Consider the following 17,463-nt stretch of genomic DNA (forward strand, 5'->3'; position numbering starts at 1 on the left):
GACTATTTAAAAATTGAAGCTCTTTGATTGATATGTTTGCAGATGGAAAACATAAATTACAGAGAGAAGAGAGTATGTTATTGTTTAAAAATAGTCACTCTTCTACTTCTCTGCCCTTTTGATGTTGGTTAATGCCATGTGACTTGCTTTAGTTAAAGGAAAATAATCAGATATATGTGTTCCACCCAAGCACAAACTTTTACAGTTGCGTGATTTCTTTTGCACTCCTGATTCAGCCATCTTGCTTCTGCTCTCTGTCAAAGAGGTGTATTTCTGGTAGAGGCTGCTCTCCTAGTCTGGATCCTGAAATGAAAAGGCCCATGGAGCAGATCCAAAGATAACCTGAAGGTGCAAATATGTCACATTAACATGAAATAAATGTTTTCTGTTGTGACCCACTGAGATTTTGCCACATGTGACTTTGGGATTGTTTGTGTTAGGAATTTTGGTTGTAACAATCATTGAATATACTAAATTTTATATGTTACTTTTCCATTTGTTAAATCTTATACACTTGAAACTATAAAAACAATGCTTCTATATTTGAAAGAAGTTCAGAAAAATTTTCATTGCTCTGTACAACTATTTTGGAATTATGGAATCAGAATGAAAACATAGTGATTTGAGAAATAGAAGAACTGGAAGAATGAGTAGTAGCTATAGAAGAAATAGCAAATAAATGGACTCAGTTCCTGGTACTGTTATTAACTTTGAGAAAGTCATCTTCTACAAACCTCTTCTGTAAAATGTAACTATCAGATTAAATTAGAATAAACTTTGAAAATATAAAGATATACAACTCTAAGATCATAGTACTGGAAATATTGTTAAAATGACAAGTTTAAGGTTAAAGTTATTATGAAAAAGGTTATCCTAATATTACATTTAAAAATCTTTCATTTACATTATCAAGAATTCCCTAACTCTCCTATTTTCTCTGTCTCCTCATTTTTCTGGAATTATTTAAATTTTTAAATTATAATGTCTTCTTAATATTAACTTAATTTAGTATTTGATTTAAGTTATTTAATTAAGAATATAGCTATTGATTCCATTAGGAGTGTGACTGCAGCCTAGTTCAAAATGGTCATATATTTTCAGCAAAACTAGCAGAAAGTAAAACCATACAAACTCAAAGTTGTGTAAGTGTGAATGCTCAACACCAGTAGAACTCAACTGTAAAACTAAATTGTGTGGTTGGAAAGAATTGAAATCCTTGGTGTGTCAAAACCTAGAAATCATCAGCAAACATTTACTTTCAAAGGAGAGGGCTCCACCCTAAATAGGAAGGCTATGATCAGGACTAAAACCAAACAGAAATGAGCACATGTCCTGGGGGGGAGATGGAGAGAGAAGTCAAGAAAAGTACATGGAAGTTGCAGATTTAAGAAAACATAGCTACTAAAAGAGGGAATGGATCATCTTCGAAGACAGAAACAGTATTCCTTGATGGCAAGGTGAAGAGAAAACATAATTGGTGATAGGAGCCAGGTTATTTGAGAATTTGAGAAGCAGGTTAGTATTTGGAAATCTGAGTATTTCAGAAGCTCAGATGACCCAACTTAAACTGTTGATCATTATAAGGAATTTTTCAGCTAAGAAACCTGGAAATCCAACTTTGTCCCTTATACCCCCAAATAATCTTGTCTTCTAATATCTAGTTCAAGAAAAACCACCTCAGAAGTAAAAAGTAAAATTACAAGTGGTGCAAGGGCAAGTTTACCTTATTCGAAAAACATAATAGAAGATACAGTGGATAGAAATAAGAAATGCAAAGAAACTAGGACAGAAATAAAGAGACAGAAAGGATTCAAGAAAAATGATAAACTTAAAGGAAAACTAACATACCTATAGTGGTGTCTGTGAAATAGGAAAACAAAGAAAATGTGCAGAATAAATGTTTAAAAATACAATTAGAAAAATTTTTCTGAAATAAAAAAAGACCCAAATCCACATTATTAAAGTGGATTCATTTTTCTGTGTAAATGGAAAAATTGACCCAGAATGGTCAAAATCAAGATATAGGCTATTGTACCTATAAAGAAAAAGGAATTCTTTGAGCATTTAGTTTGGGGGAAAGAAAGAAAAAGATCCGAAGGAAAGAAAATCATGTCAGCATTGGTCTTCTCAGAAACTTCATTCAATACCAAGAAAGTAGAACTCCACCTACAAGATATTCAAGGAAAGAAAGGGTGTCCTTTAGGCCTTTAGGTATGTATGTACATATAGGCTACAAAGAATGTTAAACAGGCAAGAATTCAGGGAATATTGTTCCTATGATCACTTCCTGAGGAATTTCTTGCAATCAAGAAATATTGAGGATACTTTGGCAAAATAACTGGCCAGTAGGCACTGAATATGTTTAAGTATAGAGCTATGACTAAAACAAAGTTGAGGAGTGATGTAAATTGTAACTGCTCTGATGATAATGAAATAAAATAAAAACTAATAAAAGTAGGAGGGGTTGATGGAAAATAGAATAAACTTGCTGACTGCTTTAACAATATTACTTGGGAATCAAAGGATATGATTTAAAGCTGAAAATTAGGCAGTGGAAACAAACATAATTAGAAGTACGTCTTTAACCATTGAGGAAGATAAAACTATTGAATAAAATTGAACTGAGCAAGAAATAGAGGAGAGGAACAGAAAGAAGTTAAAAGCTAATTTTGTTATTTAATGTAAAACAATCATTAGGTATCATTTAAAGAAATAATGACCAAAGGTATAACATAAAGATACGTGTTTAATCGCAATCAGTAGGAAAAATCTAAGTCTTCCCAAATATGAGAAGAATTGAATGCACAAAAAAATGAAGAAAAGAACAAATTAATAAATGACATTTTAAATACACATCTACAAACAGTAAATGAAGCATGAAAAAATGACAATTGAGGCTAACCATGTTTGTCATATCAATAAATGTTAAGCTTAGCTAGTATATTAACTAAAATATTCAGATCCAATATTTAGGCACAATCCAATATTTGTGAAATAAAAACTCTTAAAAGTTATTGAGAAATGTTACAAATAAAAGGATGTGCAAAAGTACACCAAAGAAATACTGTGTTGTAGGGCTAGTGATTTTAATATCATGGGGCCAAATTCAGGCCAAAAAACATTAATGAGCATAAAAATAGTCCTTTATAATATTAAAGGCTACAATTCACAAAGAAAGTATAGCAATTATTATCTATACATCAAAACACAGCCGCAGCATTCATAAAACAAACCACAGGAGATGGAAGGAGAAATAGAATTCACCTCTCTACCCAACACTGATAAAGTAATAAAAAATAAAAAAAGGTATACAAGACCGAACAACATTGTCAACATGATAGGTCTCATGGATGTGTAATAAATTTTCTATAACCTGGAAATAGAGAAAATGTCTTTTTTCAAGTTTTTATAGAATGGCAAAAAATCCAGAAAATGATAGAGAGAAAACATCATCTTATCAAAATATAGTAAAACTAGAAATCAGTTATAAAATCTGAAAGAAAAAAAAGATATTCCACTTGGAGAAACAAGGAAAGTACACATCAAAACTGCAGCTTTTCTTGATAACATTTGAAAATACAAGATGCTAGAATCTTTGGGATATAGATTTAGAGAAAAGTCTTAAATTCTTACATCAATAAAATTGAAAGAATGAAACAAAAGTAATTAAATCTAAGACTTGAAAGGTTAAAAAAAAGAGCTGAGGAAATCAAAGGAAAGCAATAGAAATTAAAGTTCAGAAATACTGAGTTAGAAGACAAAAAAAGAGTAAAATTAATAAAGAATAGTAGATCATATCCAAATGAGGTTTATTTGAGGAATACAAGGATGTTTCAACATAAAGAAATGTAGTCATGTAATTAATATCATTAACTCTACCTAGTAAATTTGGTCATCTCCTTAGATACTGAAAAGCATTTTACAAAATTCGAGACCTAGTTTTATTAAAAAAAATATACACACACACACACACACACACACACACACACACACACACATCTTTTAAGGGAATTGAATATATTTCCTTAATGTAATAAAAGGTATATGCATGTGTGTTTGTGATTATCTTGCTTAACAACCAGCATCTTACTTATTGAAGGCATATTCACTTAAATCAGGAACAAGAAAATGTGGTTTATTGTTATCACTGTATTTTTATGATGGTATTAGAGTCACTAGTCAACACTATTAGTAAAGAATGTTAGAAGTATCAAAATTGGGGAAAAGTGAGGTACAAGAGAATCAACTAACACCACAAATCAGGGATAAAATGGTAACAGGATATACAATCGGTATACAGAAATCAGTAGGCTCCATGTATTATAAACAACTTTTGTTAGAACATTGTTAGAAGAGACAGTGTAAGAGAAGATTCCATTTATAGTATCAACACAGTTGATATCTAGGAATAAACATAGCAAGTGTGTAAAGCCTATATAAGGAAAAATTTTAAACACTCCTTAACAACCTCTTGAAAGATATATTATTTTCTATAGCTGGAAATTTGGCAATATCTATTAAAACTACGATATATTTACTTTTTGATGTAGTAATTGGCTTCTGGGAATCTATGGCTATAGATGGATTAAACAACATATGCATGAGATTATTTGTTGGGGCATTATTTGAAATAATGTATGATTATAAACAACCATCAGTGGGGGACATTTATACAATGGAACACTGTGCAGCTATTTAAAAATGAAAACAGAATAAAAAGAAAAATGAGGAAGACTTCTGAATACTGATGTGAAATTATCTTCATGATATATTGTTAAATGTAAAGAGGGAGAAACCAGAATATGTATTTGTACGTGTTTGTGTTTGCCTAAAGAAACTCTAAAAGGATGCACAAGAAACTTCGTGGAGGGGGCATGTTTACCTTAGGGGCTAGGGATAGAGGTTGGGGAGCAGGATGCAAGGACTGAGATGGGCATTAGAATTCTTTGTGTATACCTATTTAAGTCCAGTTTTGACTTGGACTGATGTGAAAATATTGAAGTATTGTACCTGTGATTAAGTTGTATAAGTGAGTTTGGGTTTGGTTTTATTCAAGAGCCAACTACTTTATCACCAAACTACAGCAAATTTCCCTTAAAAGTTCATAATTATTTTGCTCAGAGTTTGGCCAGAATCTATTTTTGGTCATTTTAAATTCAGTATCAATTCATCATGTGTCTCTTACTGTTTACTGCAAGTGTATTCCAGCATATTTTTTTCATTTTGGAAAAAATAAAGGGGGATATGGTCCAGGTGGTCAGGTGACTTCGTTTTTTTTTTTTTCTTTCTGCTTCAGCAGTGTGGAACAGATTGTTTCAATTACATAAACCAAATGCAGATGTTTAAATACAAAATGCAATTAAAAGATTATCCCTTATCCAAATAAAAGCTCACGTATTTTCTGATTGTTTCCAACTAATTATTTAGAATGTGTGAACATTTTTAGAATTCTAGAGAAATTCCCTAGAACATCTTCTCCAAAACCATCTCTGTAAAATATATTTTATTTTCTTTCATCCTTTCTCCTGGAAATAAAGTATTCATATATTAAGATTTATATCTGATTTGACTTCACATTTTAAATTCAACATGCATGGTATTCTCAGATTAGGGAACTCCAGACATATTTATAAACCAGTTTACTATCATAAGGCACAACTAGTTTTCTGAGTTGTTAAAGGGACATGTTAGAATAAACTGTTCCCTCTTTTTATGAATGAGGGAATCCACTCCCTGTGGATTTGCATTTATTTAGACTCAAAGCCTAGGAGCACTAATAATTAATTCCACTTTGAATAAAAATCTTATTTGTATTTTTTGGACCATAAAAATAGTGTGAAATCCAGCCCCAAACCCATGTGAAAATAAACCAGAGTTCTCATGTAAGATAACTTTCCTCACCAAGAACCAAAGTGAGATCGAAAGTTTCACTGCTCACTGTTTCTGCAAGACATTTTGCTTTCTAGTTCACGTTTTCATTGTGAGGTAGCACTACTTTATATGTGCCTGAGGATCTGTCTGATCCTACTCCCTGCCTTGGGTGGACTCAAAGGCTTTGTTTTCTTTCCTTCTGATATTGGCCATTAAAAGCCCAGGCTTTAGCCCACCTAGAAAACTCTAGATTTCCTCAGGGCAGGACTTCAGCTGTTTGTTTCCATTCTTATACCCACTTTCCTACCACCTCTTCTCCCTGAAATGAATTCTTTACTTTCTTAATACTAAGCCACTCATTTAGAGAGTGTTATTAATATTTTAATTTTTATTGTTTTTTTTGTTGTTGTTTTCTTTTAATAGGATTTCAGGCTCTCTGGTTCATCATGTTGCTAAAAATTGAATTCTTATCCCTTGATTTGAGGAAGGCTACCTCAATCACTCAGTAGTTTTACAGGATTTAAGGGTAGAGCTCTGACAGGGCAGAGAAAGTATTTGTAAACACCTGTCTCCAATAGACATAGCTCTTCTCTCTGACAGTGTTTCAGGAAACATACTCATTGAATTCAATTTATTACCATTTTTTGAATATCTTTGTTCAAGGCACAGTGCCTGGCATAAACATTCTTCAGGGAATTAGCATTTTAGGATGTGTCTGTGTGCTTGATACGCTGTCTGCTTACAGTTGAGATGCACTAAAACAGAAATGAATGAGATGCTGGAGAGAGAGTCAGTGTGTATGGAAGTTCAATGCAAGTTTTGGGGAAAACAGTAGCCATTCTTATAGATGCAGTTATATAGTATGCATTTATAGGTTTTGAAGATAGAATGTAGGTTTCTTACAATAACACAGAGATAGCTAAAGATAAAAATTTTACCTGTGAACTTCTCATGTTAGGGTTTACTCTTTTGCCAGTATTCTGTGGAAAGCAAGTGGAAATATTTCCTGTCCTGCTACAAGTTTAGTTTCTATCACTTTTCTTTATGTAGTTCACCTGTCATGGTGAATGATAACCACACAGAAAAATTCCCTTCTATCAAGCCTTCTCTGAATTTGTTAGAGCTAATTGTTTCATCTGCATTTCTCGAGTAATTTGTTGAAATCTCCATTATGTGACTTATTTTGTGAAGTCATTGAAATGCAGTATTTTAAAATTGTTTTTCCTTCTAGACTGGTTTGATGATGATGATGATAAAAGCTTTTGTTTTTGAGTGCTTTATATGTGAATGGGCACACATATATTACATTTAAACTTTATAGCGAATCTGTGAGATAGATGTAATTAATTCCCATTTTGCGAATGAGGAAACTGAGTCTTAATGGAAGCTAAATAAATTTGCTCACATCTCACAGCTAGTAATTGGCAAGCCCACAATTTAAACTAGGTCTGACTCCTAAAACATGATCTTAATAACTATACTACTGGCAAGGACGTTACCATTTTTACTTTTGTTACTGCTTTCTAGTGCCTGGAGTCCCTTCTAGAACATAGCAGGTGCTTGGGAAGCATTTACTGAAGGAAAAGACAGTAAACATTCAAACCCCACTTTAATGGAAACTTTTATGAATTTAAAATAATATCCAAATATTTACACCTACACCAAAGTTTTGCCTCCAGAGGTATCATTGCTTTAAGAAATAGGAATATGCCAACTAAAAAATGTTAAGTGTATGTACACACTTTTAATATCACATATTGCAAAATCAAAACATTCATATATATAGTTCCTTCTCTAACCTATCACGGTTCCCATTATGTAGATTGGGGGTGGGTAAACTGCTGTAGGCCAACTGTGGCCTGCCATGTTTTTTTTTTGAACATTTTTTTGTGAAATATATATATGCAGAAAAATGATAGATTTCAAGGTACAGTTTAATAAGTAGTTACAGAGCAAATTTCAAAGTATAGTATGGGTTATAGTTCCACAATTTCAGGTATTTCCTTCTGCTGTTTTAATACACTAGAAACTAAAAAGAAATATTTGTATAATGATTCAGTTGTCATAATCATTTGTTAAATCCTAACTTCTCTGTTACAACTCCTTCTCATTTGATCATTCTCTCATTCTTCAGGGATATTTGGGAAATGATCATTCTAACTTCTTCATATTGAAAAGGGGTATCGACATTATGGGATAGGAGAATGTAACTGGTTGATGTTCTGGGAGAGAATGGTACCTCTAAGTTTCAGGGTTTATGTGACATAGGAACAATCTGGAGGTTTTAAGTTTATGAAAAATTAATAAGTAAAACTTCTATGGAGCCTTAGATAGAACCCTGGGTTTTCTTTGGGGTTTTCAGGAATGCTATTGATTGTGGCTTGGCATACTGTGGCAATTTGCAGTATCTGGCTGAAGCTTGCATAAGAGTAACTTCCAGAAGACCTCTCAACTCTATCTGAAATCTCTTAGCCATGGAAACCTTATTTTCTTTCATTTCTTTTCCCCTTTTTGGTCAAGAAGGTGTTGTCAGTCCCACGATGCCAGGGCCACGCTCCTTGCTGGGAGTCATGTCCCACGTTGCCAGGGGGACTTACACCCCTAAAAGTCAGGTCCCAATTGGGGGGAGGGTAATGAGTTGATTTCCTGAGTTTCTGCCATCTGTTTTTATAAATAGTTTTATTGTAACATAGCAGTGCCAATTTGTTTACATATTGTCTATGGCAGCTTTTGTTCTACAAAAGCAGAGTTAAATATTTGTGACAGATCATATGGCCAGGAAAGCCTGAAATATTTACTATCTGACCCTTAATAGAAATAGTTTGCCTACCCAAACATAGTCTGCTATTGATATATCACTTGGTAAACTATTATTCTGCTCTATTTTAAGGAACTTCAAAATAGATTTGAAATTCAGCCAGGTGATGCTCGTCTATTTATAAATGGACTTCCTGTTGATATGGATGGTTATGATCCTTTTAGGTAGGTATTAAATTAATGATGTAAACTAACTATGGTTTATATAGATAAACATTGTCCTGAATTTAATGTTTGTCAAAATTCAGAGAATCACTTTATAGATAAAGCTACTGCATGTCTTTGAGTAAAACAACTGTATTATTTTAGTAAAGTACTCCCTTAGGTGAGTGACCAAAGTGTCTTAGAATGTCAGAACTAGAAGAGTTTTTCAGATAAGAAAATTGAGACTTCTGATTCTTAGACCTATACTTATCCCATTATTCCAAACTATCTATCATTAAAGAGTAGGTTGATGATTTAGCAGGGAGTTTCCTGGCTGAGGAGCCAGGGAGGTCTGCCTTCCAGAAAAGAACTGAAAACAATATAAGGTATTTTCTAAGAAGAAAGAAATCAGAAGGTAATTTATTCTTTGGGTAAAAAACATTCTTCAGCAAAAGTGCCCAAGGACAGAATTATGAAGCCTTTTTTAATCTATGGCTATTAATACATAAAGTCATGGGCCAAACAGAAGTGAAATAGAACTGGATTTATTTTACTTTTTTTTCTTGATTACAAAAAGATGATAACTCTCAAATTACAATTTAACAAGTAGCTATATAGCAAATTTCAAAGAGTGTTATGGGTTAGAGTTCCACCATTTCAGTTCTTCCCTTCTAGCTGGTCTAATACCCTAGCAACTAAGTTCTTTTACTTTTAATGAAAAAGAGAAAACTATTTTAAAAATTAATATTTGGAACATTAGATAAATTTAGTAAAATTAATACTTCATTTTCAAATATACAGCTTTAATTCAAGTAAATATACTTTTGTGGAATGGAAATTAATTAAATGTTTATTTAAGTTCCGTTTTTACCAGTTTGGAAATATATAGGAAAATACGTGAAAGACTGAGAAGCAGGATAGTTCATTTGGAACTTAAGAGTCATTTTACTGAATGTTTTTTACAATTTTAATTTCAAGTCACATGGGACTTTTCTCTTTGTTTAGTTGAATCCTTAGACTTAGTAATGGAAAAAATTATAGCTCAAGATATATAGGATAAGTAGCACACATACAAAGAGTAGAGAAGTTCTTAGATCCTGGTCTATAAATTTCAAAGGAACAAAAATCACATCTATGCTCAGGAACAGTGAAATCACTTGGAATGCTATGTAGATTTTGGAAAGTTTTCTGTGACAGCGTATGGGGAGATTTGCATGGCAGGAACATTTCATGTATGAATAAGAAAGGCTGTAGATTATTCAAGAAACACAAACCCTTTGGTTCCCTCACCTGGTAATTGGTGGTCTGCAGGATGTGTGCTACATTTTTGTTCCTCATTGATGTGACCACTGATTATGGCTACTGTAATTCCCTTAAATGAGAAGGAGTAAATATGTGAGGATATTTACATCATTTGACATTTTTGAGGACAAAATAAATAATCAAAGGATGGTTCTTAGAAATATATCGGAAGAGGTGGAATAAAATCAATGGGAAGAGGTAGATAAATGGAAGAAAATGATATAAGAAAGAGAGAAAGAGGAACATCATAAATCCTATATCTAAAGAGAGGTCCGTTTGGGGAAAGGAAGAGAGTAGGGAATTATTTTTTGCTTACTTCCCATATCTGTCTTTCTGGGTTACAGCTGCTGGAGAACTGATACTATGCCCCTGTGGTCCAACCCTTCTTCCTCTGATCCTGAAAGTAGGAGGAGGAGCTAAGTCTCTGAGTCAGGTCATTTGGTTCAGTAAAGACTGTGCCCAAGCCTAGCTCTCCTCCCCCCCAAGGAAGCTGAGATAGCAGAAACCTGTGGCAGTGACCAGGAGGGAAGGTAGGCAGGACTGAGAAAATCTGAGGAGGTACAGTTTGGGTCACTGAAGTTACTCTTTTCTAGCGGCTAAAATATTTTTGCCTGTGAATAGTCACCCATAGACTTGACCAATCAGAAACTGACCCTGGTACAAGTGGGTATTACTTATTTTGATAACCAACCTGTTCCAGCTTGAACAGTGTCACCACAATATAGCAGAAGGAAAGAAGTGACAAAGGTTTCTTGATAGCCCCACTTGTGGAGTTTTTTCTGTATCTTAATGAAGTTAACTGGTTCATAGCTCAAGAGCTTTTGAGCTCTTGAAAAATATGCATTTTTAATGTAAGCAACATTAAAATTCAATATTACAAAATCAATTCATTATTGAAATTCAATTCAGCAAATATTCAGATGTCTACTATAGTGAAGGACCTGCTAGCTTTGGGTAATACAGGATGAACAAGACAGAAATAAGTCTTGGCTAAGTGGAATTTACAGTCTAGTGAGATAACTGATATCAAATAAATAATTTCAAGTGTGATAAAGTTTATAATGGGAGAAGTTTATAACTCCAGAGATTTATATAATTCTTAATGCAGCATGGGGACAATGGGTGGCAGGTTTCTTCAAGGAAGTGATTTTTAGCTAAAACTTAAAAGGATGAATCAGGCAATGTAGGAGTGAAGGTTGTACAGGCATGACATATTTGAGAAAATGAGAAGTCTGGTACTGTCAGACTGTGGAGAGCGAGAAAGGGCTGGAAGCAGTCAAGGTTGCCCATGTAGCAAGGATCAGATTGCAGAACGAGGTCATGGTTTTTGGCCTCTTGTTAAGGGGAAGAGAAGCTAGTGAAGATTTCTAAGAAAGTCCTAAAATAGTAACTATTTAAATGAGAAGCATCAAAAAGTATTTTAATTATTTTAAAATCTGGAGATATAAGGGGTTCTTCTGCTAAATAAACTGGCATATTTTGTAGGGCAAGTTTTTTAATCAGTATCCAAAATTCAAGATTTGGGAGGAACAAGGAATAAATGCTTATTGAGGGCAACTATGTTCCCAACTTTAGCCCATTCTTGTAAATTGATTGTTACTATTGTGTTTTTACTGATGAGGAAACAAAGACTCTTTGAGATCTCATGCAAGATAGGAACACAGATAGCAAATAGTACCAGGATTTGAAATCCCTTGCCCTTTCCAGTGTACCATGCTGTCTGTTTTTTCCATTCATGGTTTTCTTTGAACACTAGGTTGAGGTAATAAAGATGATAGTTAGAAAAGCTATGGGGAATATTAAGGACTTTCAGAAGCCATACCACAGAGTAGTGTTACAGATCAGACTAAACTTATTATCAAATTGGTTATTTGTGTTATTTAAGCCAGTGCTCTTTTTGTCACACTCATCAGGGGCGGGGCAAGATGGTGTAGTGGTGAGGTGTGGGTTTTAGTTACTCCTCCAGGGCAGTAGGTAGAAAGCCAGAAACTGCGTGGACCAGACACCGCAGAGCAATTTGACTTTGGGCATATTTCATTCAACACTAACAAATGCATGGAACAGCTGAGATCAGCGAAATCTCTAAGTTCTCGTGGCCAGGGGACCCACGCCCCTCCCTGCCAGGCTCAGTCCTGTGGGAGAAGGGGCCATCGGTGCTGGGAACCAGGAGGGAGAACTGTAGTTGCAGCTCTGATTGAAAACTCAGACTGCTGATCAAAAACTCCAAACATAGGTAGACTGAGACCGGACACTGGAGAATCTGGGAGCAGTTAGCCCAGCAGAGAGGAGATAGGGCTTGCAAAAACAGCAAAAACAAAAACAAAAACAAAAAAAAACACCCAAAAATAAAAACAGAGACTTTTTGGAGTTCCAGTGAACATAATACGGAGAAGGGCAGGGCTCAAACAGAATCAGGCACATATGCAAATCCAGAGGGCAAGGACCCTTGTCTGAAGAGCTGGTTTCTCTGCTTTCTTGATTGTTCCTTAATGGCCCAAAACTCCTTGTCTCTTAGTATTTCTGTACTCCATTAGGTCTGCAAGGAGTGCCCTTCTTTTTCTTTTTCTTTTTTTTTAAATCTTTTTCTCTTTTTCTAAAACAGTTACTGATAAGAAGCCCATTACAGAAAGCCTCAAAGACTTGCAGTTTGGGCACAGGCAAGAGCAGAGCTAAGATAGCTCTGATGGACAAAGCAATAAGTCTAGTGGCTGATAAAATTCGCTAAACATCATAACTTCCCAAGAAAAGAGGGGCATCCTTATAGCCATCTTCCCGGTGTGCTGGGGATGCTCCTACCCGGTGCCAGCACCACATCCCAGAGCTGCGCCAAACAGCCCAAGGTGACGGGAAGTGTTTCCAGCAATATGCACAGACACCACAGTATCTGGCATGGACAGTAGCCTTTCATGCACCCACAGCTAATTGTCCCAGAGCTAGGAAGGCAGAGCTGTGTGAAAAGGGAGAAATTAACATGCCCCATTCAGCTATCCTTTCAGCAGGCTTGGAACGCCCCTACACGGCCCTGTGGCCTAGAACTTCCCTCGGGGGACAGTGCTCACCTGTGAGGTATCACAGTCTTCCCACAGCAGAGGCTGTAGGAGGGCATGGCTTGGAAGGGGGACCCACTCGCAAGTCCCAGGGACCATACGCCAATACCAAGAACTTGTGGCTCAGCAGCAGAGGCAAACTGTGGTGAGACTAAACTGGAGGATTAGACTGTTTCAATAGCTTTAAATCTCCAGGAACACCTGGGAGATTTGATTATTAAAGCCATGCTCCCTTCCTAACTGCTCAGACACATGCCCCACATCCAGTGCAGGCAGTACCACTACACACGCAAACTTGGTGCACCAGTTGGACCCCCACAAGGCTCAGACCCCCACTCACCACAAGGACAAAGTTGGGGAGAACTGACTTGAAGGGAATAGGTTGTTCGTGAATGCCATCTGCTAGTTAGTGAGAGAAAGTGTACTCCACCAAGCTGTAGATGTGACAAATTAGAGATAAGTGTTTGAATCAATCTACATATCCTAAAAGAACCCTATCAAGTTAAGTAAATGCCAAGAGGCCAAAAACAACAGAAAATTTTAAAGCATATGGAAAAACTAGACGATGTGGAAAATCCAAACCCAAACACCCAAATCAAAAGATTAGTGGAGACACAGGACTTGGAGCAATTAATCAAAGAACTAAAGACAAACAACGAGAGCATGTCACAGGATATAAAGGACATGAAGAAGACCCTAGAGGAGCATAAAGAAGAAATTGCAAGAGTAAATAAAAAATAGATGATCTTATGGAAATAAAAGAAACCGTTGACCAAATTAAAAGATTCTGGATACTCATAATACAAGACTAGAGAAAGCTGAACAGTGAATCAGAGACCTTGATGACGACAGAACGGAAAATGAAAGAACAAAAGAAAAAATGGAGAAAAAATAAAAAAAATCGAAATGGACCTCAGGGATATGATAGATAATATAAAACATCCAAATATAAGTCACTGGTGTTCCAGAAGGAGAAGAGAAGGGTAAAGGTATAGGAAGAGTATTCAAAGAAATTGTTGGGGAAAACTTCCTAAACCTTCTAAACACTATAAATACACAAGTCATAAATGCCCAGCAAACTCCAAATAGAATAAATCCGAATAAACCCACTCCGAGACATTCTGATCAGATTGTCAAATACTGAAGAGAAGGAGCAAGTTCTGAAAGCAGCAAGAGAGAAGCGATTCACCACATACAAAGGAAACAGCATAAGACTAAGTAGTGACTACTCAGTGGCCACCGTGGAGACAACAAGGCAGTGGCAAGACATATATAAAACTCAGAGAGAGAAAAATTGCCAACCAAGAATCTTTATCCAGCAAAGCTCTCCTTCAAATTTGAGGGAGAGCTTTTATTTTTCACAGATGAACAAATGCTGAGAGAGTTTGCTAACAAGAGATCTGAACTACTTGAAATGCTAAAGGGAGCCCTACTAACAGAGAAACAAAGAAAGGAGAGAGATATGGAGAAAGTTTCAGTACTAAAGAGATTCAGTATGGGTACGTTAAAGGACATTAAGAGAGAGAGAGAAAAAAAATATCTGACAAACATAAACCAAAGATAGGATGGCTGATTCAAGAAATGCCTTCAAAGTAATAACATTGAATGTAAATGGATTAAACTCCCTAATTAAAAGATATAGATTGGCAGAATGGATCAAAAAGTATGAACCATCAATATATTACATGTAAAAGACTCATCTTGGACACAGGGACACAAAAAATTGAAATTGAAAGGATAGAAAAAATATTTCCTGCAAGCTACAGCCAAAATAAAGCAGGAGTAGCAATATTAATCTCAGATAAAATAGCCTTTAAATGCAAGGATGTTATGAGAAACAAAGAGGGCCCCTACATACTAATAAAAGGGGCAGTTCAACAAGAAAAATAACAATCATAGATATTTATGCACCCGGTCAAGGTGCCACAAAATACATGAGACTAACACTGGCAAAACTAAAGGAAGCAATAGATGTTTCCACAATAATTGTGGGAGATTTCAACACATCACTCTCTCCTATAGATAGATCAGCCAGACAGAAGACCAATAAAGAAATTGAAAACCTAAACAATCTGATAAATGAATTGGATTTAACAGACATGTATAGAACATTACATCCCAAATCACCAGGATACACATTCTTCTCTAGTGCTCATGGAACTTTCTCCAGTATAGATCATATGCTGGGACATAAAACAAGCCTCAATAAATTTAAAAAAACTGAAATTATTCAAAGCACATTTTCTGACCACAGTGGAATACAATTGGAAGTCAATAACCATCAGAGACTTAGAAAATTAACAAATACCTGGAGGTTAAACAACACACTCCTAAACAATCAGTGAGTTGAAGAAATAGCAGGAGAAATTGCTAAGTATATAGAGACGAATGAAAATGAGAACACAGCATATCAAAACCTACAGGATGCAGCAAAAGCGGTACTGAGGGGGAAATTTATAGCACTAAATGCATACATCACAACGGAAGAAAGAGCTAAAATCACAGAAGTAATGGAGCAACTGAAGAAACTAGAAAATGAACAGCAAACCAATCCTAAACCAAGTAGAAGAAAAGAAATAACAAGGATTAAAGCAGAAATAAATGACAGAGAGAACAAAACAATAGAATAAATAACACCAAAAGTTGGTTCTTTGAGAGGATCAACAAGATTGACAAGCCCCTAGCTAGACTGACAAAATCAAAAAGAGAGAAGACCCATAGAAATGAAATAATGAACGAGAAAAGTGACATTACTGTGGATCCCGAAGACATATAAGAAATTATGAGAGGATACTATGAACAACTGTAGGCCAACCAACTGGATAATGTAGAGGAAATGGACAATTTCCTGGAAACATATGAACAACCTAGACTGACCAGAGAAGAAATAGAAGACCTCAGGCAACCAATCACAAAAAGAGATCCAATCAGTCATCAAAAAACTTCGCACAAATGAATGCCCAGAGCTAGATGGCTTCACGGGAATTCTTCCAAACTTTTCAAAATGAACTGACGCCAATCTTACTTAAACTCTTTCAAAACATTGAAGAAAATGGAATACTCCCTAACACATTTTATGAAGCTAACATCAATCTAATACCAAAACCAGGCAAAGATGCTACAAAAAAGGAAACTACAGGCCAATCTCCCTAATGACTATAGATGCAGAAATTCTCAGCAAAATACTTACAAATCGAATCCAAAGACATATTAAAAAAATTATACACCATGACCAAGTGGGGTTCATTCCAGGCATGCAAGGATGGTTCAACATAAGAAAATCAATCAGTGTATTACAACACATTAACAAATCAAAAGAGAAAAATCAAATGATCATCTCAATAGATGCTGAAAAAGCATTCGACAAAATCCAACATCCCTTTTTGATAAAAACACTTCAAAAGATAGGAATTGAAGGAAATTTCCTCAATATGATAAAGAGCATATATGAAAAACCCACAGCCAGCATAGTACTCAATGTCAAGAGACTGAAAGCCTTCCCTCTAAGATCAGGAACGAGACGGGGATGCCCGCTATCACCACTGTTATTCAACATTGTGCTGGAAGTGCTATCCAGGGCAATCCAGCAAGACAAAGAAATAAAAGGCATCCAAATTGGAAAGGAAGAAGTAAAACTGTCATCATTTGCAGATGATATGATCTTATATCTGGAAAACCCTGAGAAATTGACAATTTGCTAATAAACAAATTTAGCAAAGTAGCGGGATACAAGATTAATACACAGAAGTCAGTAATGTTTCTATATGCTAGAAATGAACAGAGTGAAGAGACACTCAGGAAAAAGATACCATTTTCAGTAGCAACTAAAAAAATCAAGTACCTAGGAATAAACTTAACCAAAGATGTAAAAGACCTATACAAAGAAAACCAGATATCTCTACTAAAAGAAATAGAAAGGGACCTTTAAAGATGGAAAAATATTCCGTGTTCATGGATAAGAAGGCTAAATGTCATTAAGATGTCAATTCTACCCAAACTCATCTATAGATTCAATGCAATCCCAATCAAAATTCCAGCAACCTACTTTGTAGACTTGGAAAAACTAGTAATCAAATTTATTTGGAAAGGGAAGATGCCTCTGATTGCTAAAAACACTCTGAAAAAGAAAAACGAAGTGGGAGGACTTAACACTCCCTGACTTTGAAGCTTATTATAAAGCCACGGTAGTCAAAACAGCATGGTACTGGCACAAAGATAGACATACTGATCAGTGGAATCGAATTGAGAGTTTGGAGATAGACCCCCAGATCTATGGCCAACT

At 35.3% G+C, this 17,463-nt stretch overlaps 1 protein-coding gene across 1 annotated transcript in view; it reads left to right on the plus strand.

The window, feature by feature from the left end:
• Positions 1–17,463, plus strand: part of UGGT2 (UDP-glucose glycoprotein glucosyltransferase 2) — a 319,097-nt gene that overhangs the window by 122,022 nt on the left and 179,612 nt on the right. Inside the window, exon 11 of the mRNA XM_037799694.1 lies at positions 8,762–8,853. Within this exon, the coding sequence (XP_037655622.1) occupies positions 8,762–8,853 (92 nt within the window). The remainder of the gene's footprint in view (positions 1–8,761; positions 8,854–17,463) is intronic.

This window comes from Choloepus didactylus, chromosome 12, assembly GCF_015220235.1.
Source record: "Choloepus didactylus isolate mChoDid1 chromosome 12, mChoDid1.pri, whole genome shotgun sequence".
In the NCBI taxonomy this organism is placed as follows: domain Eukaryota; kingdom Metazoa; phylum Chordata; class Mammalia; order Pilosa; family Megalonychidae; genus Choloepus; species Choloepus didactylus.